The sequence below is a fragment of the Astyanax mexicanus genome, chromosome 1, assembly GCF_023375975.1.
Source record: "Astyanax mexicanus isolate ESR-SI-001 chromosome 1, AstMex3_surface, whole genome shotgun sequence".
Classification (NCBI taxonomy): Eukaryota; Metazoa; Chordata; class Actinopteri; order Characiformes; family Acestrorhamphidae; genus Astyanax; species Astyanax mexicanus.
Genome location: NC_064408.1, coordinates 117153112 through 117180400, shown reverse-complemented (window position 1 = coordinate 117180400; position 27289 = coordinate 117153112). Strand labels below are relative to the sequence as shown.

The window sequence follows — 27289 nt, the reverse complement described above, 5'->3', positions numbered from 1 at the left end:
TGTGTGTGTGTGTCCTTTCTTGTATTCTGTATAAAGCTGTTTATTCCACTTAATGGCAGGCTGTAGTATATTCAAAATGAACAAAACACAACAGTTGGAAACAAGCACTACATGGAATATCACACAGAAAAAAAACAAATCTGGGGCCTCATCCACACCAGTGTTCATGTTTTTGTTATGTAATTAACTAAAATAAAATGCTATAAAATTAATAAAAGGTTTATATCTTAAAGCTGATTTATTACGGTACAAAAAAAAAATCTACAAAAAAAAACATAACAAAGCTTTTTTTTTAAATAACAGATGACATACGTTTAAATGCAATATGTCTTGAGACAAGAAAAGTAGTGTAAAGTAGTGGATAACAGCTCCAGCATCTTAGTTTACCACAATTTCCCTTAAAATCCTTTAATTTCCCCCAAAATCGCCAGTGTGCCTTTATAATCTGGTGCACCTTATATATGAATTTTATCAGTCAGGTATTAAGGAGCAGTAAAGCCACTCTGCTGAAGTACAGAGTTATACAGGAGTTTCTGTGAAGTTTCTCCAGCACTGAGGCTGGAGCAGTATTAGCATTAGCCGCTAACTGCGCTAAGCGCTAGCTCTTTGAGTATTATCAGCCTGTAGCCTGCTGCTAACCCCGGCTAGCACTACTGGAGCAGCATTAGCATTAGCTGCTAACCACAATGCTAGCTCTTTTACTGTTCAGAGGTGAGTATATTGGACAGTATCCTACGTGTTTAGCGTGTGGAACGAACCGCTAGCTGATAGCACCCTGGCTTACCAGAACACACAGTGTAGTTTTGTCGGGCGGAATTTGCTAATGCTAATGCTAATGCTGCTGCACCCAGTCTTTGTGGAAATCTGGAAATCTAAGCTTACGGTAAATAAACTGAAGCACATCACATTACTTACCCAAATATACAGGTGCGCCTTATAATCCGGTGCACCTTATTTACGCAAATAGACTAGAAAATAGATGTTCATTAATAATGCGCCTTATAATCTGGTGCACTTTATAGTGCAAAAAATACAGTAGTAATAAATGAGGGTGTGTGCAAACTTTTTCTACAGTAGAAATTTTCTATTGGATTTCTATTGCTTACATTTTATAAATTATGTTAAAAAGTTTATTTTTTTGTTTTATTTTGTTGGTTATATTATCTCCAGCTTTCAATGTTGTTCAAATTAATATGCAAATGGAATGCAACACAATATATCGACTTTTTCTTTTTTTTGTGGCCTTTATTAATTAAATTAAAAGTCTAAATAAAGCATCTTTTAGTTTTATAATGTAAAAAAAAAAGTTCAAAGTCCAAATAAAAATAAACAACTGATTTCTCCTAAAAGGGACAAATGGTTGCTATATGATGTAATATTTTTTTTTATTTTAACCGAATGTACTGATCTGACATGTCATACGTTATAATATTAATATTAATAATAATAATAATAATAATAATAATAATAATAATAATAATAATAATAATACATTTTATTTTTATAGCGCTTTTCAGGAAACTCAAAGACGCTTTACATTGCAAAAAAAACACAATATGAAAATACATATAAAGATAATCATCATCATCATCATCATCAACATCATCAATACTATACAATAGAAATCAATAGAGCAAAACAATCAATGCATAAAAGATAGAAAATGTAAAATTTAATAAGTTAAAAACAGACGAAGAAAAGTTCTGCTGTTATGAGATAATGAGCAGTACTGTTTTATCAGTGAGTGGTCACAATGTTCTGGCGTGTTGATGTACAGTACATGAGGACTTGTTGAAGGGTTGAGATGAAGACAAAGAGATTCAGACCTTGAAACAGTGGAATGCATGAATTTCAATATTGTGCGTATTTCAGGATGGCGATGGTGACCTTCATGGGAGACGATATGTGATATGTGGGAAAATAGCTCAAGGTGAAAAAGGGCTTTATGCCTGTCATTAACCTTTCTGCTGATATTTTTACTCTTCCTCTGCCTCACCCTCGCTGCCTCCTCATCAGCCATCTATATTCAGCTCCACTAGGCTTTACCCGGCCTGCCTCGCCCGGCCTCCGCTGAGCCTTCCCCAGCCCGGAGAATAACGGCAGAATGATTGCAGCATCTGCTGCTCCTCGCCTGCTTATGAGACCGCTGCTGTTTGAGATGTTAAATTCTGTGTGTGTGTGTGTGTGTGTGTGTGTGTGTGTGTGTGTGTGTGTGTGTGTGTTTCACAGCTCTGTGTGGCGGCGATGTGAAAGGGCCTAATGGCATTATCCTGTCCCCTGGCTTCCCCGAGCTCTACCCCAACTCATTAAACTGCACGTGGACGGTGGAGGTCAGCTATGGCAAAGGTATACGCCCACACACCACACACCAAAGACCACACACAAACACACTCTGATTTTGCTATTTATAGGTATATGTTTAACTAAAATGAAAATTGTTGTTTTATTCTATAAAATACAAACATCATTTATTCAAAATTCCAAATAAAAATATTGTCATTTAGAGCATGTATTTGCAGAAAATGAGAAATGGCTGAAATAATAAAAAAAAGATGCAGAGCTTTCAGACCTCAAACAAGTTCATATTCATAAGTTTAAGAGTTTAAAAGTTCAGAAATCAATATTTGGTGGAATAACCCTGGTTTTTAATCACAGTTTTTATGCATCTTGGTATGTTCTCCTCCACCAATCTTACACACTGCTGTTGGATAACTTTATACCTTTACTCCTGGTGCAAAAATTCAAGCAGTTCAGTTTGGTTTGATGGCTTGTGATCATCCATCTTCCTCTTGATTATATTCCAGAGATTTTCAATTGGGTAAAATTAAAGAAACTCATCATTTTTAAGTGGTCACTTATTTTCTTATATTTTTCCAGAGTTGTATGTACTCACAATCCAATACAAATGATATGAGTACCTACTTGTTTTTACACTCAGGTTCCATCTTATCAGCTCCATTGACCATATAGGACACTTTGGGCCCTATTTTAGCGATCTATTGGCGAGCCGTCAACCGTGCACCATGCAGATTGGTTTAGGGTGTATCAGTCTCTTTTTGCTAGTTTTTGAAGTAAAAAGTATGACCAGGGCTGTTTCAAAGCATTTGGGGGCCCAAGCAAAATGGACCCCACCACATATCATCACCCTCAAAAATTGAATAACGTTATAATAATTGTAGTTTAGTTCAAACAGTAAAGCAGTGGTATAAAACACACTATACCCATTATATTTAATTAATTTGAGGCAAGATTGAGACAAAATAAATGTACACATTCACAGCCATTCGTTGTCTGGGGGCCCCAGGCTAGTTTGGGACCCCAGGCCAGCTTGGGACCCCAGGCAATTGCTTGGTTTCCCTGTCCTATTGCAATGGGCCTGAGTAAGACACAAACATAAGGCATGTACTAATTATCTTAATTAATCATGGGTGTGTTCAGTGTGTCACTTGCCTGACATTCCCTTTAAGAGCCAGGTAAGCTCTGACTTTGGCGAATTGCTATTTTAACAGCACAGTGCCTCTGTGCTTTTTAGCAGAGGAAACCGACCTGCTTGTTCACGCTGTGAAGGTGTGTGAGCAGGTCATTTATATCAACAGTCATGTTATTGTATTGTGTATTCTGTTTATTGTTGATGTAAAAGTTGGGTTTGCCTGGATGAAACCCCTGTTGCCAAGATAGCAATGAACGTCTGACGGGTGACTGTTGTCAGGGTTCTAATCAGTCAGTGGTGCACCTGTGTTTTCTGTTGCCAAGATATCAATACGCCAGAAATGTACCTGAACACACCTCACTTCCAGACCACCATGTCCATCAGCGTAGATATATTCACAAGCACTTTTTCTATGTAAACGATACAGGCAAAAGGCATGAATATAGATTGTTGATGGTGTGTAAGATAGCAATTAGCATCTCAGCACTCCTTGAATTGAATGTAAGATAGGGGCCAGTGTAGTTCTACTATAATTATAGACTGTAGTTCTATATCTGTTTGTCTACATACTTTATTATTATTATTATTATTATTATTATTATTATTATTATTATTATTATTATTATTAGTAGTAGTAGTAGTAGTAGTAGTAGTAGTATTTGGGTGGTGGATCATTTATTCTCAGCACTGCAGTGATTAGCACTGATTAGCATGGTGGTGGTGTATGAGGTGTTAGTGTGTGTTGTGCTGGTACAGTGCTGTGCTGGTGAGAAGATCAGATGCAACAGTGCTGCTGGAGTTCTTAAACACTGTATTTAATCACTCACTGTCCTCCACTTACACACTCCTACCTACAGCTGAAACACCTTGTAGATAAAGTAAAATCAGAAACAGAAGATCTCAATCTATTTCTGCACAGTTTGTCTTGGTCTGCAGCAGGGCACCCCAATTAAGTTTGGCCGCAAGACAGATATTTTCCAAACCATTACATGGCCGGCCACAAAAAAAATGTTTTGGAAAAGCCCAGAGGGTTGTTAAACCTAACTGCAGAACAGTTGATCTCAAAGCAGGTAAACCCGAGAAGAAAGGAAAAAATAATTCAAATCCGTGTCGTCAGGGTCGCAATCCAATATACTACCGCTGCCCCGGCTAGTGAATTGGGACACGGCCGGGAAAAAATGCCCTTATAAAGAAAGAACAGGCGGAAAACTGAGAACGGGCAGAAACTAAAGTCACACCGAGCGCGACAGAGAGAGACGGGGGAGGGATGTAAACAAAAGCTCACCAGAGAAGAATTTTATTTGATTTTTATTTTTTCGTTATCGTTCATTATTAGGGGTGTGACGAGATCTCGTGGCAGCTGTACTAATCCCTTAGCTCTGTACTGTATTTAAAAAAAAAAAGTTCTGTCTCTGTTTGCACTTCAAGCATAGTCTTAATATGACTGGTTATGGTTATGCATAGTTAAATTACAAGAGATTTAGAAGAAAAAAACACAAACCATAGTCTTAATATGACTGGTTGTGGTTTGCACTTATTGTTTGCTCTATATAAATCCTAGAAAAGTTTTATTTTTATTTTTTATTCTTATTTCTATTTCTTATAAAATCAATGTGCGATTTTTGATGTTTTCTTTAAAATTTAATTTTTAAATCTCATCACGTCTCGTTCTCATGAACCCAGTATCGTGTCTCGTCTCGTCTCATGATATTAGTGTCTCATCACACCCCTAATCATTATAGTTCAAACAACCTCACAAGCCAGATGTTTATTGCTTGTGGGCCACCCACTGGTCTACAGGATACTTCACTGCAGTCCAGCAGTGAGACTGGGGTGTTGACTGAGACTGAGACTCGGCAGTGGGATCTGTGGAAAGAAGGTGAATAATAATAATAATAATAAAGTATGTAGAGAAACAGATACAGAACTACAGTCTGGAATTATAGTAGAACTACAAAATGTCCTATAAATACTCAGTTGAGCTGATAAGACAGACAGTGACTACAGAAAGTAGGAGGTGGTGTTAATGTTATGGCTGAATAAATCCTTCTTCAGAATAAAAGTCTGTAAGTCAGTACTGTTTTTTTTCTTACATTTTCCTACATAATTATCCAGAAAATATATAAAAACCAGTTCACACACACTCGCGCAGCCTTTGCCAGGCCACCAAGAGAACTCGTCAATTACAGCTCACCATGCTATTAATAATTAAATCTGCGCAAGCTGTTTATTCTGAACGGGGCATCTCGATGTTAACACAGAACCAACAGTTCTTTCCCCTGTTATCCAATTACAGCCATTCCTTTCAACTCTTAGCACAAAAGGCTATTACCCAGCCATGGTGAAGGCATGGGGCGATCTTTATTATTTTTACTGATTGAAACTCATTGAAATGAAAACAAACTGACAGCGCAGATTTAACCGTTTTACTGCATTCATTTGCATTTTATCAAGCAGAAGAGAGCGTGCACCTCAAAAAAAAAATTAATTAAAAAATAAGAGATCACTTAAAATGATGAGTTTCTCTGATTTTACCAAAAAAAACTCTGCAATACAATCAAGAGGCCATCAAACCTAGCTGAAGGAGTGGCATAAAGTTATCCAAAAGCAGTGTGTAAGACTGGTGGAGGAGAACATGCCAAGATGCATAAAAAATTGTGGTTATTAAAAACCAGGATTATTCCACACAATATTGATTTCTGAACTCTTAAAATTTTAAGAATGTGAACATGTTTTCTTTGCATTATTTAAGATCTGAAAGCTCTATGTTTTTTGTTATTTCAGCCATTTCTCATTTTCTGCAAATAAATGCTCTAAATTCCAATATTTTTATTTGGAATTTGGAAGAAATGTTGTCAATATTTTATAGAATAAAACAACAATGTTCATTTTACTCAAACTGTTATGCGCCTCCCCTTTTTGTCTAGGGGTGAGGAGGAGTAACATTAATGCATGTGATGAGGAGGAAGTGGGAGGACAACAATTGGCGGTAAAACAAAAGGAAATTTATTACAAAAGTCAAAGTATAAACAAAAATATACAATGGATCAGAAAATAAGTGAATAAACTGAATATAAAGAGAATAAAGCAATTAAGTATGTTGATAACAAAACTAGAAAGTGTATCTTAGAGAAAATAAATCAACAGAAACTGTAATATCTAAAGGTGGACTAAAGGACGGTGCTAACGAAAAGAAAATAATAAAACCAAACTAAACTGCCTAACCAAGAGCTAAACTAACCAAAATACAGAAGTAGCACCCGCCCCTAACCTAGTGTGTTTAAACAAAAGTGCTCCTGCGTGTGTGTAAATGTAGGGCGCCCATCTTACCTGTCCACACAGTAGACAAACAGAAGTGAGGTACAATAATTAGTGTGCTCAAACAATGTGAGTTGTTACCAAAGTTTAGATTTAAGAGCTAGAGTGTAGATTTAAGTATACATAGGATCAGAATCAATAAACTCAGCACAATTGGACTAGAGTGCAACAAAGGATCTAAACAGGATCAGAATGAACAAACTCACAGCACAACTGTTCAACAGGACTACCTCAACATTAACTGGGCAGCAAACACACTCACTCAGATGCACACACTATTAAACCGCTCTCACTCTCACAACCAGCGTTTGTATCTGCCGCCTCGGACGCGCTCACACCGCTCCATGCTGCTGCGTGCCATGCGGCTCCTCTCAGGCTCCTCTTACACTATAAGGCCCGCCTCTTCCTGTCTCAGTGCAGAGTATGATTGGCAGATGGAGGAGGATCTTCATTGGTGCTCAGCCAATCACCTCTCTCCATTAACGTAACCTTACAGAGAGACAGAGAGAGAGAGAGCGAGAGAGAGAGAGAGAGAGAGAGAGAGAGAGAGACACAGGGGAGGGAGCAAATAGAAAAAAACACACGTGCACTCGTTGCACGTAACACAAACATATACCTATAAATAGCAAAATCAGAGAAACTGATTCAGATTTTTTTCTAGAGCTGTATACGGCATATAGTCACATGAGAATAGTAACTATCCAGACAACATGCTAATGTGGGGCTCACAGGCACCTTAATCTCACATGGAAACCATCTAGACCATGTACAACCCACATGGTGCCCATGTTTAACTCCTTCTAGTGCCATCATTGACCCTGATGGGACCCATCACTGACATCCATATCCATATGACATCCATTAATGTATCCTTATTGTAAGGTGATTACAATACATTTTGCCTGAAATTGTATTTATTTAGATTTTTCTTGGTTTTGACAAAAACAAAAAAACAGAATTACGCTTCATCGCTAGTTTATACTGTCTGCAAATACTATTTGTTTTGTTTTTTGGCACAGTTTGAACTAAGTTATCTGAAAAAAAATATATAGCTAGGACTGGAAAATGTATTGAAAATTGATTGAAGCCAACATTCAGAACCTCTTTTTATGTAGCGTGGTGGCCTCTATTTTGGGCTGGGTACAAATACAAATATTGTCATTTAGAGCATTTATTTGCAGAAAATGAGAAATGATCAAAATAGTGAAAAAAACGCAGAGCTTTCAGACCTCAAATAATGCAAAAAAAAACAAGTTGATATTCATAAAGTTTTACGAGATTAGAAATCAATATTTGGTGGAATAACCCTGGTTTTTAATCACAGTTTTTTATGCATCTTGGCATCATGTTCTCCTCCACCAGTCCTACACACTGCTTTTGGATAACTTTATGCCTTTACTCCTGGTGCAAAAAATCAAGCAGATCAGCTTGGTTTGATGGCTTGTGATCATCCATCTTCCTCTTGACTATATTTTAGAGGTTTTTCTTTTCTCCATGTTCCTGTCCCTGCTTTTTCCAATTTGAGTTATTTTTCCACTGACCTTTTTCTTCAATGCTCTTATTTTTCTCCTCAGTAGCTCGTTTCCTAAAATACTCAGTAATCTATAAACAGTCTGGCCAGACTGGGTTTGGATCAGACAGTCTGCTATCAGCCGCTCTGCTGCTGCTGCTGCTGCTCTTTATTTTCCTGTTCTTGGTTTGGGTTATCTGATGATCTGGCTCTGGTCCCGCTCAGGTGTGCGCTTCACCTTCTACGCCTTTCATCTGGAGGATCACCATGACTACCTGCTGCTGACGGAGAACGGCAGCTTCGCCCAGCCGCTGGCCCGACTCACCGGCTCCCAGAGGCCCCCGGCCCTCAACGCCGGCCTCTACGGCAACTTCAGGGCCCAGCTGCGCTTCATCTCGGATTTCTCGATCTCCTTCCACGGCTTCAACATCTCCTTCACAGGTAAGGTCCAGCTGCCTGTTTCTGCACAGTCATGACACTTCTTTAATTAATGCATCAGGATTCATTATCAGTGTGTCTTATAATCCAGTGTGCATCATATATGAATTCTACCAGTAAAGTATTAAGGAGCAGTAAAGCCACTCTTTTATTAAACTTTACTTAATTTATTTTTACTGAATCAATCCTTTTTTTTATTAAACTTTACTTAATTAATTTTTGCTGAATCAATCCTTTTTTTTATTAAACTTTACTTCATTTATTTTTACTGAATCAATCCTTTCTTTTAGTAAACTTTACTTAATTTATTTTTACTGAATCAATCCTTTTTTTTATTAAACTTTACTTCATTTATTTTACTGAATCAATCCTTTCTTTTAGTAAACTTTACTTCATTTATTTTACTGAATCAATCCTTTCTTTTAGTAAACTTTACTTCATTTATTTTTACTGAATCAATCCTTTCTTTTAGTAAACTTTACTTCATTTATTTTACTGAATCAATCCTTTCTTTTAGTAAACTTTACTTCATTTATTTTTGCTGAATCAATCCTTTCTTTTAGTAAACTTTACTTCATTTATTTTTACTGAATCAATCCTTTTTTTTATTAAACTTTACTTAATTTCTTTTTACTGAATCAATCCTTTCTTTTAGTAAACTTTACTTCATTTATTTTTACTGAATCAATCCTTTCTTTTAATAAGCTTTACTTAATTTCTGCTTACAGTATTACCTAATTACAATTACTTAATTTATACAATATTACTCAAATAATGTATGATAAATAGTATATTTTTAGTTAAAACACACATATTACACTGTCTCAACACATGGATGACATGTTTTTTTTTAGTATGCTAATGTACTAATGTATTACATGCCATCCATGTGTTAAGTTACTGGGATGACCCAGGAAGGACCACACAGCTGAAAGAAAAGCTGTCAGAAAGCTGGGTTTGTTTCCTAGGCCATGGGTCTTCCAGCATGGTTACATGACTTATACAACTCATACAGCTTGTATCTTTCATAAAGAAATTGTATTTCATTAATTGCAGTCAGAATACAATGTTCATTTGTTCATTTTGCACAGCACTAATTGTAGACAGTCAGCTATTGTTAGCTTTTAGCCTAGGGCCTCCTTTATTTATCAGTTCCCTCATGTTCCATCAGTGTTTGCTCTTGCACTACATTTATACCGAGCATGCCAAACACAAATGTACAGTATAATGTAGAAATTGGGAACTACGACACAAATTATCTTACAAAACCTCCAAGATATTTCATTAGAATGGAGTTTCCTTGTTTTACTATGTCCAGATTGTTCCTTAAACTGCTCCAGTTTATCTGGTTGGAGTTTGATTCCATGGAATGCAGTATTAATCATTGTTATTCCTCGAGAGACTGGATGTGTTGAGAGCTGAATGCTGTGTTGTTACTGAATTTGCAAAAACAGGTCATTTTTTAAAGTGTCTCCCTCCTTAAGAACAATATATCTTACAAAAATTAGAGATTTTTCAAAAGCTCCTCAAAACTCTAAGATCTGTCTTTTGAATGAGGCTTTTCTTCCATTGCTTAAACTCAGAAAATCTCCCTTTAGAGACTATTGCAGCAATTTACAAAGATGAGTGGGCATGCTTACAGCAGATTTAGTGACAAGGAAATTTTTCTTTTTGTCCAGATTGTCTCTTAAACTGCTTGGGTTTGTTTGGATGGTGTATTGGGCAACTCTACGGAATACAGTTGTTCTACAGAGTTATTCCTTGGGGTACTGGATGGGAGCTGTTGAGAGCTGAATGCTGTGTTGTGACTGAACTACAGCAGCAAAAAATGGGGAATAAGAAATTTGAGACACAAAGTTCATGCAAAAACTGGTCTCCCACCTTAAGAACAATATATCTTACAAAAATTAGAGATTTTTCAAAAGCTCCTCAAAACTCTAAGATCTGTCTTTAGAATGAGGCTTTTCTTCCATTGCTTAAACTCAGAAAATCTCCCTCTAGAGACAGCTGAAGCAATTTACAAAGACTTACAGCAGATATAGTGGCAGTTCCATTTTTCTTTTTGTCCAGATTGTCCCTTAAACTGCTTGGGTTTGTTTGGAAGGAGTGTTGGGCGACTCCACGGAATACAGTGGTTCTACAGAGTTATTCCTCGGGGTACTGGATGCGAGCTGTTTAAAGTTTTAAACCATTGTGAAATTGTTGCTAATTGCCGTGTTGTTTATTGGAGCCGGTCTGAATGTTTAATGGAGTGTTTTAGGGGCAAATCCCAGGCATTTCTCAAGGCGAGTTTCTCCGAAATCCAAGCGTTGAAGTGGTTTAACTCCAATAAGAGCTGTTTTTTTCTTCCTGCAGGGGTTAAACTAACTTCTTCTAACACTTCTATACTGCGCTCGCTTGCATACAAGCTTGTATCTTTCCCCGATAAGCCGGCGCACTGACGTTTGAATACAGAGGAGGCCTGCAAAGTGGCATGTTGATGAAAAGCAATCAATTGGCAACAGCTTGAGCCGCCGATGGGGAGCTGGGGGACTTATCGCTGGCGCCCGAAACCTCCTGGACTGGATTTGAGCCTGAGCCACAGGGCGATATGAGAGCTGGCTCTGGGCTGGAGTTTTCATAAGCCACAGATCCTGACTGGATCATTCCACAGAAGAGCGAATACACTCCGCTAGAACGGCCAGGGGTTAAACCGGCCTGATGGAATGGACTTATACATCTTTTAATATGAGAAAAGTCCCCAACAGCTGAATATAAGGCTCTGTGTCTGAGGAGAAAAAAGAAGCCTCGGAAAGTCAAAGGCACTTTTCTTCAGACTTAAATCCGTGTTTAACCCCCCCGCTCAGACCCGTGGTCAAACGTCCCTAGCTGATAAAGGGGCTCTATCCTGGAATAAGAGGCTTAAGGGCTCCAAAGGTGCGTTTTTCTTTCTTTTTTTTTTTCTTTCTTAAGCGTACACTCAGTAGAGGTCGAACATCCAGCAGTGTACCACGTGCTTTACCAGTCAGCAATGCCCATCTAGACACCGGTGGATTGAAACCAGAAACCATCTGTACCCACTATAGGGTAATTAAGGATCCACGCTCATGAATATTCATGAAATCATCCACGGGGAGGGTCGCCGCATTAGCATAATATAGATTGCGCGATTGAAGGCGGATGTTGACCTTTCGTCACTATTAAATATTGATGCGATCGACAGGATCAGACATGTCCAGGCATAATGCAGGAAACTCGCTCTTCAGGAAACTGCGGACAACGACTTTCATTTTCCACCATTAGTCGTTTCCCGCTCATTAAAATTCCGGAGAAGCGAAGAAAAGAGAGTTTGTAGATAAAATAACGCAAATTCAGCATAATTAAACAGCTAAGATGTAAACAAGGTCACGTAAAGGGGTTTAGTGTAAATTGCTTCATTGTAGAGGAACTTTTAAGAGAATGCAGTTACAGTACTGGATGGAGCACATTTACTGTAGCTTGGTGCCAATAGGTTCCATAGAGTCCTATTCTACTGGCAGTACTTCTCTACACAGACTAGACAAGCTGCTTGTGTGCGTTTGCACTTTTTATAGATGAAAATAATACAAAATGAACAAACTGGCTAGCATAAACTGGTTGACTAGCTTATCTCTTGACCAGTACAGGTATATGGTATAGGCATGACCAGTCTGACCAAGCTAACCAATCTGTGTGCCCAAAGTTGAACATACTGGTTAACCAGTATTACCAGTATAGCTAAGCTGTTAAAAAAGTATGGCCACATTATTTGACCGGCATGGCTTGTCAAACAGTATAAACGGCATGACCAAGCTGGTTGACCCGCATAACTAGCAAGAACAAGTTTGTCAACCAGCTTTTTTTCAATCAATCTAGTTGACCCACATGACTAGCTTCACCAAGTTGGTTGACCCACATGACTAGATTTATCAAGTTGGTTGACCCACATGACTAGCTTCACCAAGTTGTTTGACCTTCATGACTAGAAAGACCAAGTTTGTTGACCCACATGACTGGAAAGACCAAGTTGGTTGACCATCATGACTAGCTTCACCAAGTTGGTTGACCTATATGACTAGCTTCACCAAGTTGGTTGACCCACATGACTAGAAAGACCAAGTTTGTTGACCCACATGACTGGAAAGACCAAGTTTGTTGACCCACATGACTGGAAAGACCAAGTTGGTTGACCCACATGACTAGCTTCACCAAGTTGGTTGACCCACATGACTAGCTTCACCAAGTTGGTTGACCTACATGAATAGAAAGACCATGTTTGTTGACCCACATGACTAGAAAGACCAAGTTGGTTGACCCAAATGACTAGCTTCACCAAGTTGGTTGACCCACATGACTGGAAAGACCAAGTTGGTTGACCCACATGACTGGAAAGACCAAGTTGGTTGACCCACATGACTAGCTTCACCAAGTTGGTTGACCCACATGACTAGATTTATCAAGTTGGTTGACCCACATGACTAGCTTCACCAAGTTGGTTGACCCAAATGACTAGCTTCACCAAGTTGGTTGACCCATATGACTGGAAAGACCAAGTTGGTTGACACCCAGCTAGTTTATTTTTGCTCCAGGTTGAGCAGTTTTTCAACCACCTTGTCCATGAAAGACTATCTTAGATCCTGTGAAACAAACTTCCAGAAAAATCTAGTCTATAAGCTGCTATCTCCTTTTTGTTTCCCAATTTATAATTTGTGTTCTGGCTCTGCTATATCGTAAATGAAGGTTACCCTGAATGAGTAATTAAGTGTTTTGATTGATTGATTGATTGATGGATTGATAAACTATTCATTAGGGTTGGATAAAAAATGCTCCAAAACAGATTTTTGGTCACTTTAACCTTGCTTGAAAAGCAGTGCTTCTGTTTGTCATGCAAGCTCCAGCAGGCGGTGGCTTTAGCATGCAGAGCACGGCTCACTTTCCGTAGAAAATGAAGGAAAACGCTGCGGTGGTGGGGCAGTAGGGGGGCCGCGGGGGCAGAACAGCTGCTCATCACTCAGTGGATGACGCGAATTTGGCAAGTGTTCAAACCGTAGCGCCCGGAGAAGCCTCCCTGAAAAGACTCAGAGACGCCACGGGCAGCGCAGAGCGCAGCTGCGACCTAGCATGGCTAAACCCTCCTTCCCCCTGTGATTTACAGGCATCTAAACGATGTAAATCTGTATACATTAGGCTGGATTGATTGGTTCAGGGTTGGCAGTGTTAGCCTGGGGTTACGTTTTAGCTCTGTGATTATCACATGACCCGTTATGGCAAGTGCTGCAAGTGGCAGGGCAGTGTTTAACTGTAGCGAGACATGCTAACAGAATAGGTCAGATTTACACAGCGTTCAGTGTGGTCCTCTTATTTTAACATTGATTAGCTAAGACATGTTTGGTGTTTGAAATGACAAAGCTGATACATTCATCATCAAATAAATAGTGGCACCCAGAAGGAAGTATCTTCTCTATTTATCAAAATGATGCTTAATCTGTGTCTCTCCTAAAACTTTTATTTTATTATAAAATGTTAAAAAATCACAATTTGCCCTTAAACAAAACTTTTAATATTTTTTGTTAAACCACACATTCAAATATTTATATAATCTCAAATATTTATTTTGTAAATAGACCAAGTCTCACTGTCTATTACATGTATTACATACCATCCAAATTAAAAAAAATATTTGTAATTAAAACACACATATTACACTGTCTCAACACATAGATGGCATGTAATACTTTATTTTTTTTGTACACTAAAAAGAAAGTATTACATGCCATCCATGTGTTGAGACAGTGTAATATGTGTGTTTTAATTACAAATATTTACATTTCAGAAATTACGTATATTATATAACACAAATTATTTGAGTAATATTATGTAAATTAAGTAACTGTAATTAGGTAATATTGTATGTAGAAGTTAAGTAAAGTTTACTAAAAGAAAGGATTGACTGAAGTTCAGTTATATTTGTATATATATGTAATATTTAATCTTGAAATCAATGTTAAAATTACTTAAATGTATCTGAAATTAAATTAACTTAAAAAAAGCAAATGCAGAAAGTTGCGAAACTTTTTTAAAGTAAATTTAACTCAACATTTTTTTCAGTGTACTGCTGTTGTAGTATGAACTGAAATGTTTGAATAACGATTCTAAATTCATGTTTGATTCTTTTTTAAAGCAAATGTTTGTGTGTTTGTTTGATGTTTGTTTCAGAGTACGATCTGGAGCCGTGTGAAGACCCCGGCGTGCCACGGTTCGGTCGGCACAGCGGCGGCGGCTTCGGCATCGGCGACTCGCTGACTTTTTCCTGCGAGCCGGGCTACCGCCTGCAGGGGACGCGGGCCATCACGTGCCTGGGCGGCGGGCGGCGCACGTGGAGTGCCCCTCTGCCAAGGTGTGTGGGTACGTGGTCAGCAGCTTTCATTCGCTTGTTGGACGTCTCCACTTCCGACGGGTCCTTTATGGTTGCATTGGAGCGCGGCCAGGCAGTCGGACAGGGCTGTCAAATGAGGTGGACGTTTAGACGGTCGACGGGTGGGGGGGGTTGGTTTGACAGACAGCTGGTTCGGTGCAGAAATGTCAAAGTGTAGCCTTGTAGCCCTGGGGCACGTGTCACTCTGTCTAAAGATATCGGGGGGGTGAGGAAAACATTTGGCCAGCCTGGGGTGAGCTGATTCGGGGTCAGCGCTGCGACAGAAACAAATGGCTGTCCTCTTTAATACCGTTGCTGTGAGTAACGGCTAGTGGGAGGTCATTATAACCTGAGCTGGGGAAACTTAATGTCAGACTGTCCAGCGACTCCAATGCAACTCATGAATGACATGGTCGAGTACTGTATTCCATAAGTGTCCTGTATTTTATTTTATATATTTATACCTGCCCTTAAATACACAGTACCAGTCATAGGTTTGGACTGTATGAGTCATTGTTTTACCCTTTTACAGGCACATTCCATTTGGAACATTGATTTGTTGCTAAATATCAATGTTTTGAGAAAATTTGCAGTAATATATTCTGAGCTGTGCTTTTTTTCCAGAGGCTGCTCCCTAAGCAACACAGGAATAGTTTTTACTTTTGCAGGTTGTGAGATTTCCCTCAAGTAGTTCTTTCCAAAGATTGGACTAGCGTTAAGCCTAGCAGGGACACTCATGGCACTTCCCCAAGTGATGGTTCCCAGAGGGAGTTTGCCAGAGTATCACTTTCCCTAGACTATGGTTAGCTAGTAGTCTACCAGTGAAACCCACGGCACTTTCACAAGCGGTGGTTTCCTAGTAAAGCTTTTGCTGAGCTAGTGTTAGCTTTCAGCCTAGCAGGGATACCCATGACACTTTCCCAAGTGGTGGTTTCCTACTAAAGCTTTCCCTGAGCTAGTGTTAGCTTTTAGTCTAGCAGGGACACCCATGGCACTTCCACAAGTACCGGTTCCCAATAAGAGGTTACCAAAGTGTCACTTTCCCCAGACTAGGGTTAGCTAGTAGTCTATCAGTGAATCTCATGGCACTTCCACAAGTGGTGGTTTCCAAGTAAAGCTTTTGCTAAGCTAGTCTTAACTTCTAACCTAGCAGGGATACCATGACACTTCCCCAATTCGTGGTTCCCTAGTTAATCTTTTTCTGAGCCAGTATTAGCTTTTAGCATAGCAGGGACACCCACAGCACTTACACAAATAGTGGTTCCCAATAAGAGGTTGCCAAAGTGTCACTTTCCCCAGACTAGGGTTAGCTAGTAGTCTACCAGTGAATCTCATGGCACTTCCACAAGTGGTGGTTCCATAGTAAAGCTTTCCCTGAGCTAGTGTTAGCTTTTAGCCTAGCAGGGACACCCATGGCACTTACACAAGGGGTGGTTCCCAAGGGAAGGTTGCCAAAGTGTCACTTTTCTTCCACAAGCGGTGGTTCCCATGTTACTTCCCCAAGTGGAGGTTCCCTAATAAAGCTTTCCCTAATCTAGTATTGTTTAAGCTAAAACTAAAAGTCTACCACCCCCGGCACTTCCACAAGTGGTAGGTTTCCTAATAAATCTTTCCCCTAAGCTAGTGTTAGCTTTTAGCCTAGCACGGCTACCATGGCTCTTCCCTGGTGGTTCCCAGATGGAGGTTGCCAAAGTGTCACTTTTTCTAAGCTAGGATTAACTTTTAGTCTAGCAGTAAAACCCACAGCACTTTTACATGTAGTGGTTCCCTAGTAAAGCTTTCACTGAGCTAGTATTAGCTTTTAGCCTAGCAGGGATACCCATGGCTCTTCCCCAAGTGATGGTTCCCAGAGGGAGGTTGCCAGAGTGTCCCTTTCCCTAGCCCCTTTCCGCAGTGGCAATAAAATGCAATATGCATCTATCTATCTATCTATCTATCTATCTATCTATCTATCTATCTATCTATCTATCTATCTATCTATCTAGCTTTGTAAGAGTATAGCTTAGTAGTCCCTCGCTTCCCTTTTCACTTCATCTCTGTGTACTATCTCTCTCTTACCTGCGTCTTCCCTCTCTCTCTCTCTCTCTCTCTCTCTCTCTCTCTCTCTCTCTCTGTTCAGCTTAATGGCTCATGTGAAATTAGATACTTGGGCCCCAAAAATGGACCCATTTTTTTTTTTATATTTGATCAATTAAATAACCTTTTATTGATTACAAACTAATAAATTAATTTTAATAGTTGTCCCACACAAATCATCATATCTTTATCAGATAAAGGATGTTATACATGATGTTATCAAACTAATTCTGCTTTTCCATAAGCAGCCAGACTGTTTGTGTTCAGGGAAAGACAGTATAGATCATATATATTAACAGACAGTATTGGTTTTGAAGACCACTGCTGGAGATGGATAATAAGCACAGTCCTTTGTGAGTGGTCCAGACTTTTGACTGATACTGTAGCTTGTAGCTTGTTTCCTCCCTCAGACACACTTATTGTCCATCATTATACACTGCATGTTGATCTGACATTTAGCCCTGTCTTTCCTTATCGATCTCCTCGTCTCTCTTAGCGGAGTGCGGCTCCACGGTTTCTCAGAACTCCGGCGTTCTGCTGTCACCCAACTACCCGCTGAATTACGAGAACAACCACGAGTGCATTTATAACATTCAGGTCCAGACGGGGAAAGGAATCAACATTTCTGCCAGCACCTTCCATCTGGCTCAAGGTGACGTCCTGAAGGTAAGCAGCAGAAGAAAGACTGTCCTGTGCCATCACTGCTGCTGCTGCTGCTGCTGCCGTTGAAGAGTGAGAGATGATAAGCAAATGCTTTTTTAGAAAAATTACTATAACCGCGCTAAGCGGTTATCTATCCATCCGTTTTGTTCCCCCCGTTCTCGAGTACGGGGCCGTGCTTCATTTTACTCAAGGACTTCCTCATGCGGGAGTCCGTTAGCCCCATTACTAACAGTTGCACGCCTGACAGCCAGTCTACCAAAACTTAGATAAAGAGCGGTAAGGAAGGTATGATTGAGCAGCTCTGAATGGACCAATCATCTCTCATCGAGGCAGAGTCCTCCGAAGTGCTGCTTCTTAGACCTTCTAGCTGCCTGTAGCAGTGAACCTAGAGAAGGTGATTAATTATGCACTGTAAAACCTAATATGTTGAATAACTCAAAACTAATTACCTAAGAAATTGTAAATGTATATATATATATATATATACTGTATTTTTGTACTATAAGGTGCACCGGATTATTAGGCGCAATATCAATAAATAAGGCGGATTATATTATGAGACACTAGTAAGGAACAGGGGGTTGCCACATTTTTCTTCTAATAAAACTGAGCTAAGTAAACAAATCTGAAGTTCATAAAAAAGGTCTTTTAAAGCCAAACTGAAAACTGTTTATTTGGGTGAGTAAAATGCTTCTGTTTATTTACAGTAAGCTTAGATTTACAGATTACCACTAAGGCTAGCCACGGTTAGCGGGTAATGCTAATGCTGCTCCAGCAGTGCTAGTTTGGGTTAGCAGTAGGCTACAGGCCGATAATACTCACCTCTGAACAGTGAAAGAGTTAGCACTTAGCACAGTTAGTGGCTAATGCTAATGCTGCTCCAGCAGTGCTAGCCAGGGTTAGCAGTAGGATACAAGCTGATAATACTCACCTCTGAACACCGAAAGAAAAAACTAAAGGATTTTAAGTGTGCCTTATAGTGCGAAAAAATATGGTATATATTTGAAATTAAGATTTTCCTGAACATGTATGTTTCATTCACAATATTATTTTTTTTCTTAAGTTCTATATATTACATTGGTTTTAGTAAGAAATACATAATTAATATAATTCATGCCAAATTAACCAGGACACAAGATATATGATACTATATATATTTTTGTTATATCAGTTAAATCAGCATCTTGTTATGATTAAAGCCTGCTTGTGTTTCTGTGGTTCTCAGGTGTACGATGGTCCAGATAACACTGTGGACGTCATCGGGGCGTTTTCTGGATCCTCCATGATGGGGGTCACTCTGACCAGCACCTCCAACCACCTGTGGCTGGAGTTCTACTCAGATCAGGACGACACAGCTGAAGGCTTCAGACTCACCTATTACAGTAAGATTGCTCTCTCTTTTTCTCTCTCTCTCTCTCTCTCTTTCTCTCTCTTTCTTTTTCGATGTTTCTGTATCTCGCTTTCTCTCTCAATTCAATCAATCAATTCAAGTTTTAATCAGTTATCTATCTATCTATCTATCTATCTATCTATCTATCTATCTATCTATCTATCTATCTATCTACCTATCTATCTATCTATCTATCTATCTATCTATCTATCTATCTATCTATCTATCTATCTATCTATCTATCTATCTATCTATCTATCTATCTATCCTCTTGGTAGTCACTGTCTCTTCTCTTTTTACTTCCTCTGTGTACCATTTCTTTCTTTCTTTCTTTCTTTCTTTCTTTCTTTCTTTCTTTCTTTCTTTCTTTCTTTCTTTCTAATTCTCATGACTCCTGCATCCCTTCTCATTTCTCTCTATGCATCATTATTCTCTTTATTTTGTGTCTCTTCCTCTTCTCTCTTCTCTCCTCTCTCTTTCTCTGTCTCTCTCTCTTCCCCCTTTCTCTCGTCCACCCTCATTCTCTCTATCCAATCTCTCTCCTCAGTTTCAGGTAATGGAATATCTAACCCCAGTTCATTTTCTTTTCTTAATTAATTTCTTCATTTCATTGTCGCTGGACACTCTCATAATATGATAATCTCTCTCTCTCTCTCTCTCTCTCTCTCTCTCTCTCTCTCTCTCTCTCTCTCACACACGTATTAACAGTAGCCAGGCTGAATTAGAGCGCTGTAGAGAATGCATGCTAGCGTTTAATTAGCTTTGCTTGAAATTATAGGTCTGAGCGGAGTATACCCTAGCTTGTGGCGTATTATTTGAAATCTTAATCATAAAGCCGACACGACTCCGCCATGATTATAGGTAATGATTCAGCCGCTGCGGCCCCACGTGAGGGAAAACAGCGCCGAGAAGCAGCCCAGATTCAGCCTCTGCCATTTCACAAATGGCAGGAACAGCCTGCTGGCGCTGGATATCTCTCGGTCTGACCAGGCCTCTGCGCTTTGGTGGCATTCTGCTCTAATCGCTACTGTTATGTATGAACAATTAGGCTATTAAAGCCTCGCTGAAGTACCTACTTTTGTAAAATAGCTCTGCACATACCTCACCGTGCACAATCATAACCTTCCAACTGAAAGGAAACGAGGACATTTTTAGAATTATTACCTCCATTATAGGAAATACATGAGAAATCCACTCAAAACAAAATTATGGCTCTCGTCTTGGTCTCAAATTCATTTGGAATTGGTCTTGTCTTGAGGAAGTGGATCGAAAAATGGGTGTGGAGAAAAGACGAGCCATATGTGTTTATGTTAATTAGATACAACTTGTTACTGTCATCTTTCTCTAATAGTCACATCTAAGCATGTAAAAACTCAACATGTTTCACAGTTATACCAAAGCAATGGGATTACTATGATATGCTAGGTTGGTATTGAGTGATTGATAAGCAGTTGCAAACAGTTGATTTCCCAAGTGGTGCTCAGGTGTTGTTGAGTGGTTGCTGTGACACCCTATGTAGTTGATTAGGGATCAGTTTAGATTTATGTATTTGCAACATTGTTACTTTTAAATGGTGGCCAAACATTTTTGCTTTATTTGTTCATTTGTTCATGTGAGGAAATAGAATCCATCCATTGCTACCTGGTTTCTATAGTGTTGCTAGGTGGTTGCTATGGTGTTACATTATGATAGCAATGGTATCACAAGTAGTTTTCCTGATGTTGCTAAATGCCTACCAGGTTTGCACTAGGTGGTCGCTAAGCAGTTGCAATGATCTCCCAAGTAATTGCAATGGAAACTCAAGTGGTGATCAGGTGTTGTTGAGTGGTTGCTTTGATACCCCATGCAGTTGATTAGGAGTTAGTTTTAGATTCATATTTATGCTTCTTAGTGGTGTTTAAATGGGGCCCAAACATTTGCGCTCCATTGGTTCCTGTAAGGAAATATGATCCATCCATTGCTACCTAGTATCTATAGTGTTGCTAGCTGGTTGCTATGGTGTTGCTATGTAGTGGTTACATTATGATTGCAATGGTGTTTCATGTGTTTTTTGTGAATTCGTAAATTCCTACCAGGTTTGCACTAGGTGGTCGCTAAGCAGTTGCAATGATCTCCCAAGTAATTGCAATGACAATCAAGTGGTGCTCAGGTGTTGTTGAGTGGTTGCTGTGATACCCTATGTAGTTGATTAGGTATCAGTTTAGATTCACACAACATGGGGCACAAATTAGTTTTTGTAGTGTTGATAGCTGGTTGCTATGGTGTTGTTAAGTGGTTGTCTTGATGTTGAGTAGTGCCTGCTAGGTTCCTACTATGCAGTTGCAATGATTTCCCCAAGTAATTGCAATGGAAACTCAAGTGGTGCTCAGGTGTTATCAAGTGGTTGCTGTGATACCCTATGCAGTTGATTAGTGTTAGTTCAGATTAATGTATTTGAATCATTGTGGCATTTGAAAGCTATATTGGTTACATAATGATTACTTATGATTATGATTATATTGCTATTATATACAAAGGGCGCACCAGGTTATAAGGGGCATTATGCGACACTAGTAAGGAACGACGGTGTCACCATATTTTCCTTCTTGCCATGTTTTCCTTCAATTCTAAAGCTAAGTTAGGTAAACAAAACTGTAATTCCCTTGCTCCTGAAAGCGGTTTATTTGGGTGAGTAAAGCACTTCCGTTTATTTACAGTAAGTTTAGATTTGCATATTTCCTTTAAGGCTAGCCACTGTTAGTGGCTAATATTGCCTGACAGCGCTACACTGAGGAACCTTGAGTGTTTTGTTAAGCCAGGGCGATATTAGCTAGCGGTTCGTCCCATGTAGCTTGTTTTAATACTGGTAAACCTGAAGACTGCAGTCTGATATACTCACCTCTGAATGGTGAAAGAGCTAGCGCTTAGCGCGGTTAGTGGGTAATGCTAATACTGCTCCAGCAGTGCTAGCCAGGGTTAGCAGCAGACTACAGGTGAAAATACTCGCCTTTGAACGGCATAAGAGCTAGTGCTTAGCGCAGTTAGCAGGTAATGCTAATGCTGTTCCAGCCTTGGTGCTGGAGAAACTTCACTGAAGCTCCTGTATAACTCTGTACTTCAGTGGAGAGGCTTTACTGCTCCTTAATACCTGACTGGTAAAATTCATACACAAGTGCAATTGCCATTTTTTGGGAAATTAAAGAATTTTAAGTGCACCTTATAGTGCTAAAAATACGGTAGATTCTTTGCAGTGTTCACCGTATTGATAAATGGGCGTATCAGTTGGAGCAGTGGTTGTAGTGGTGCAGTGTTTATCTCCCTGATTAAGTTTCTCCTGGAGAACAGGGCTCGGCCTGGATCTGACCACAAACTCCTGCCCCTCGCAACTCGCCTGTCACTGATGTAATCTCCCTAATGGACTGCGACTCGTGTAATTTTGCGAGCACACGGGTTCTGGTAGGACTGTCATAATGTTTGGCATTGTGGGGGATTATATCAGTGCAGTGGAGCACGGCAGGATAGCCCTGAGACACCAGAGATATATATGAAGGCCTAGAAATTTCCATATGAAGTGGAGCTGGCTCGTGAGCGAGCGGCGCGTGTTACGCAAGCTGACAAATCTGTGTCGCTTTACAGAGCGTTAGTTGGAGACGGGTGACGGGGGAGAGCGGCGACAAACAAATGACTGAAGTTCGTCCTCGGTCTTGGAGGAATTTACCCAAAATGCTAATGCGGCTGACGGCGCGTGAACAGGAAAAATGAAGGCCGGTTAGCGAGAGCTCATTTCCATATCGCTGACCGGCCCCTCGCCGAGTGCCGCTGGTTATTAGCAGTGTTAGCAGTTTTGGGTAACGTGTAGATGTTGACGTAATCAGTCACTGGAGGCTTGGTCGTTGCGATGTGTCAATAACTCAGTAACTCGGAAATGACTGTGTCGGCTGTAGAAAACTGTGGAAATATAGAATGACCAGTTTGGAAACCATTGATTCCACTGTAGAACTTATAGAGTTCACACAAATACAGTTCTAATATATAGAAGATATAGCGTTTAAGCACTGTGCTTACGGGATCCAGTGGCTCCCAATGGTGTATAATGACCTTGCATTTGTCTTGTACATCAGGAAAACATGGTGAAGTCCAGTGATCAGAGTGGTCTTGCAGTCTAAAGTGCTGCCACTATGATCGGGAGATCGCTGGTTCGAATCCCGGTCATGCAGCTTGACGCCGGCAGCTGCCGGAGCCCTGAGAGAGAGTGCACCGTTGACCTTGCTCTCTCTCTGGGTAAAGTAGGTGGTGCTCTTTCCGCTCATCACTCCAAAGGGTGATGTCGATCAGCCCAAGGCTGCGTCTGTGAGCTTATGTATCGAAACCGAGTCGCTGCGCTTTGTGGATGATTCACATGTGTCAGAGGAGGCATGTGCTGGTCTTCACCCCTCTTGTGTTGAGGCATCACTAGAGAGCAGCTGAATGGGTGGGACAATTGGCTTATAGAAGAGCACCAACTCTAAACATTAAAACACTGCACTGCACTCCGCCCACTTTTATTCTGTAACGGCACTTTTGAATCAGGTTTTATTCATGCTTTATTCTTTATTTTATTTTCATTTCCAATTCACTGTTGTTCTTTTACATGTTTTTACATGTTTTATTTGACTTCTCTTTGTTTTAATCATGTTTGAATCATTCATGATTCTTATTTTCTTTCTTTATTATGTTATTCTTTTACATGTTTCTTTTTTTATTTATTTGACTTCTCTTTGTCTTTAATTATTTGTAAAGCACTTTGAATGAGTGTTGTGTGTGAAAGGTTCTATATTAATTAAAACTTGCATTGCCTTGCCTGTAGCTAAATTGGGAGAAAATGGGAAAAACCTGTGCAACTAGCCTGTGCAATCAGTAATTACACCGTTATTACATGAAGTGTTAACATGGAATTACACAGTTATTATAGACACTTAGTGGAACGGATAAATTGTCTATTCTACAGGCTATTTTACTTTGATTGCTTGTTTAATTCCTATAGCTAAATTGGGAGAAAATGGGAAAAAAATCTGTGCAACTAACCTGTGCAATCAGTAATAACACAGTTATTATATGAACTGTTTACATATAACTACACAGTTATTATAGACATTTAGTGGAACTGATAAACAGTCTATTTTATAGACTATTTTACTTTGATTGCTTGTTTAATTCCTATAGCTAAATTGGGAGAAAATGGGAAAAAAAACGGTGCAACTAACCTGTGCAATCAGTAATAACACAGTTATTACATGAAGTGTTAGCATGGAATTACTCAGTTATTATAGACACTTAGTGGAACTGATAAACAGTCTATTTTACTTTGATTTCTTGTTTAATTCCTATAGCTAAATTGGGAGAAAATGGGAAAAGCCTGTGCAATCAGTAATAACACGGTTATTACATAAAGTGTTAACATATAACTACACAGTTATTATAGACACTTAGTGGAACTGATAAACAGTCTATTTTGCAGTCTATTTTACTTTGATTGCTTGTTTAATTACTATAGCTAAGATGGGAGAAAATGGGAAAAACCTGTGCAACCAACCTGTGCAATCAGTAATAACACGGTTATTACATGAAGTGTTAACATGGAATTACACAGTTATTATAGACACTGATAAACAGTCTATATTACTTTGATTGCTTGTTCAATTCCTTTAGCTAAATTGGGAGAAAATGGGAAAAAAATGGTGCAACTAATGGTGCAATCAGTAATTACATGGTTATTACATGTGAATAGTTAACATATAACTACACAGTTATTATAGACACTTAGTGGAACTGATAAACAGTCTATTTTACAGTCTATATTACTTTGATTGCTTGTTTAATTCTTATAGCTAAATTGGGAGAAAATGGAAAAAAAAAACGCTTCAACTAACCTGTGCAATCAGTAATAACACGGTTATTACATGAAGTGTTAACATGGAATTACACAATTATTATTGACACTTAGTGGAACCTGTGCAATCAGTAATAACACAGTTATTATATGAACTGTTAATATAACTATACAGTTATTATAGACACTTAGTGGAACTAATAAACTAATCTATCTTTTTTACAGTCTATATTACTTTGATTGCTTGTTTAATTACTATAGCTAAATTGGGAGAAAATGGGAAAAACCTGTGCAACTTACCTGTGCAATCAGTAATTACATGGTTATTACATGAAGTGTTAACATGGAATTACACAGTTATTATAGACACTTAGTGGAACTGATAACCAGTCTATTTTATAGTCTATATTACTTTGATTGCTTATTTAATTGTCCAAATAATTAGAATAATACTCAATGTACTTTTTTTTTTTTGATATAATGGATAGTGACACCCCAGCAGTTTAACATCCACAGTGCTTCAAATTAAGTGAGGCAGAAAAGTTGACAAAAACTGCCTGTAAATAGCTGAGTGTTCTCGGATGGCTGCGCATGTTTTATAAATGCATAAATCCCTGCTCTAATTGCTATTCCTGCACCAAGCCAAAAGAGCTGTGTCATCTGTAAAGTGGAGAAGGCCTATTTTTTTTTTTTTTTTCTGTAGCTGAACTCACTCAAACCTGCGCGGGACAGAACGTCCTGCGTCAATAAGGCCTTAATTAGCAGTCGCGGCGGAACAGCGGCGCTCACACTCTCCTCGTTACGCACTCTTCAGACTTCAGAACGGGACTGCGATCGGCGTTCGCTGAAATTTCCGTTTTTTCCATTGAATTTCTCAGTTTAATTGCATTACCATGTGGCATAATTCCAGCACTCGGTGGAATTGATTATGGAACGCCGCTCCTGCGCCGCTTGTTCCTCAGGGATATGAGCTCCTGATGGGCCTGGTGGAGCTTATCTCACTCATACCTTTCTTATTGAGTTAATTAGCTGTATCATTCCCTCGTTAAGAACTGATTAACTTTTAATGGTTTGAGTGATATTATTTGTGCTCCTATTTACTATAATTACCTATGGCGGCGGAAGTACAAAGGAGCATCTATCTTCTGATAATTTTTTAATTAAACAAAGCGGCTGCGAATTAGCAGCGTAGATATGAACCGCCGCTAAATCCAGGTTTTCGCGCCCAAGGTTAAGTTTGGAAAAGGTTCCTAGCCTGGAGGGAGGAGCAGCAACAGCGCAGCTTTATCACATGATGTTAAAACATGCTAATGGCTCATGACGCTGATAGTACGGGAGGAAAAATCATCACTTTTAACATTTTTTTAATCTATTTTGATACACGTTTGAGTTTCTGAGACTTTAAATACAGAATTTAAAAGATTATAATAATTAGCCTAATTAATTAGCCTAATTTTTCTTTAAATTTGTTTTTTTTTTTTAAAGATTTTGCATCTCCTCTTTTTTGCCATTGTATTAATTTTGGACTTAATGTGGATCTGACAGTCTTTCTTTTTATGATGTGTCACAAAATTTGAGGATGAATGGGCCTATAGAAATACTCTAAAAGTCTAAAACTTTGACTTCTATTAAAAGTTATGAGGTTTTAGTACTTTTAATTTTGTGGGACAGCAACAAAAATAAAAGTTCAAAAAGGCCTATAAGTAAACTTGATAATTCGCCTTAAAAAAAATATCCTTAGTGGTAGCTGGCGCATCCATGATGAAAATACCTACATACAGCTCTGATAGAAATTAAGAGAGTGTTCTCCTCCACCAGTCTTACACACTGATTTTGGATAACTTTATGCCTTTACTCCTGGTGCACAAATTCAAGCAGTTCAGTTTGGTTTGATGGCTTGTGATCATCCATCTTCCTCTTGATTATATTCCAGAATTTTTCAATTTGGTAAAATTAAAGAAACTCATCATTTTTAAGTGGTCTTTTTTTCCAGAGCTGTATGTTTTTTTCCTATTTTTACAGTGTTTAAATCCATCCATTTATTATATATAATATTATTAAACTAAACTAAAACGTGTGTCAGTTATGAACTCTTCACTGCTTAGCCTTTTTCTAGCACAGTGGCAAGCTAACAGCTCAGGCTAAAATGGGAGCAGAATGATTACAAAATGCATTTTGTGGCAAGTAGGGTGTTTAAACCAGTA

The 27289-nt window shown here is 39.0% G+C and overlaps 1 protein-coding gene across 2 annotated transcripts in view; it reads left to right on the top strand.

Annotated features, from left to right (window-relative positions):
- csmd3a (CUB and Sushi multiple domains 3a) overlaps window positions 1-27289 on the top strand; it is a 777572-nt gene that overhangs the window by 348565 nt on the left and 401718 nt on the right. For both annotated transcript variants that reach the window (XM_049467549.1, XM_049467548.1), the window contains exons 19-23: window positions 2230-2346; window positions 8484-8699; window positions 14910-15098; window positions 17681-17850; window positions 19073-19229. In XM_049467549.1, coding sequence (XP_049323506.1) covers window positions 2230-2346; window positions 8484-8699; window positions 14910-15098; window positions 17681-17850; window positions 19073-19229 — 849 coding nt within the window. The remainder of the gene's footprint in view (window positions 1-2229; window positions 2347-8483; window positions 8700-14909; window positions 15099-17680; window positions 17851-19072; window positions 19230-27289) is intronic.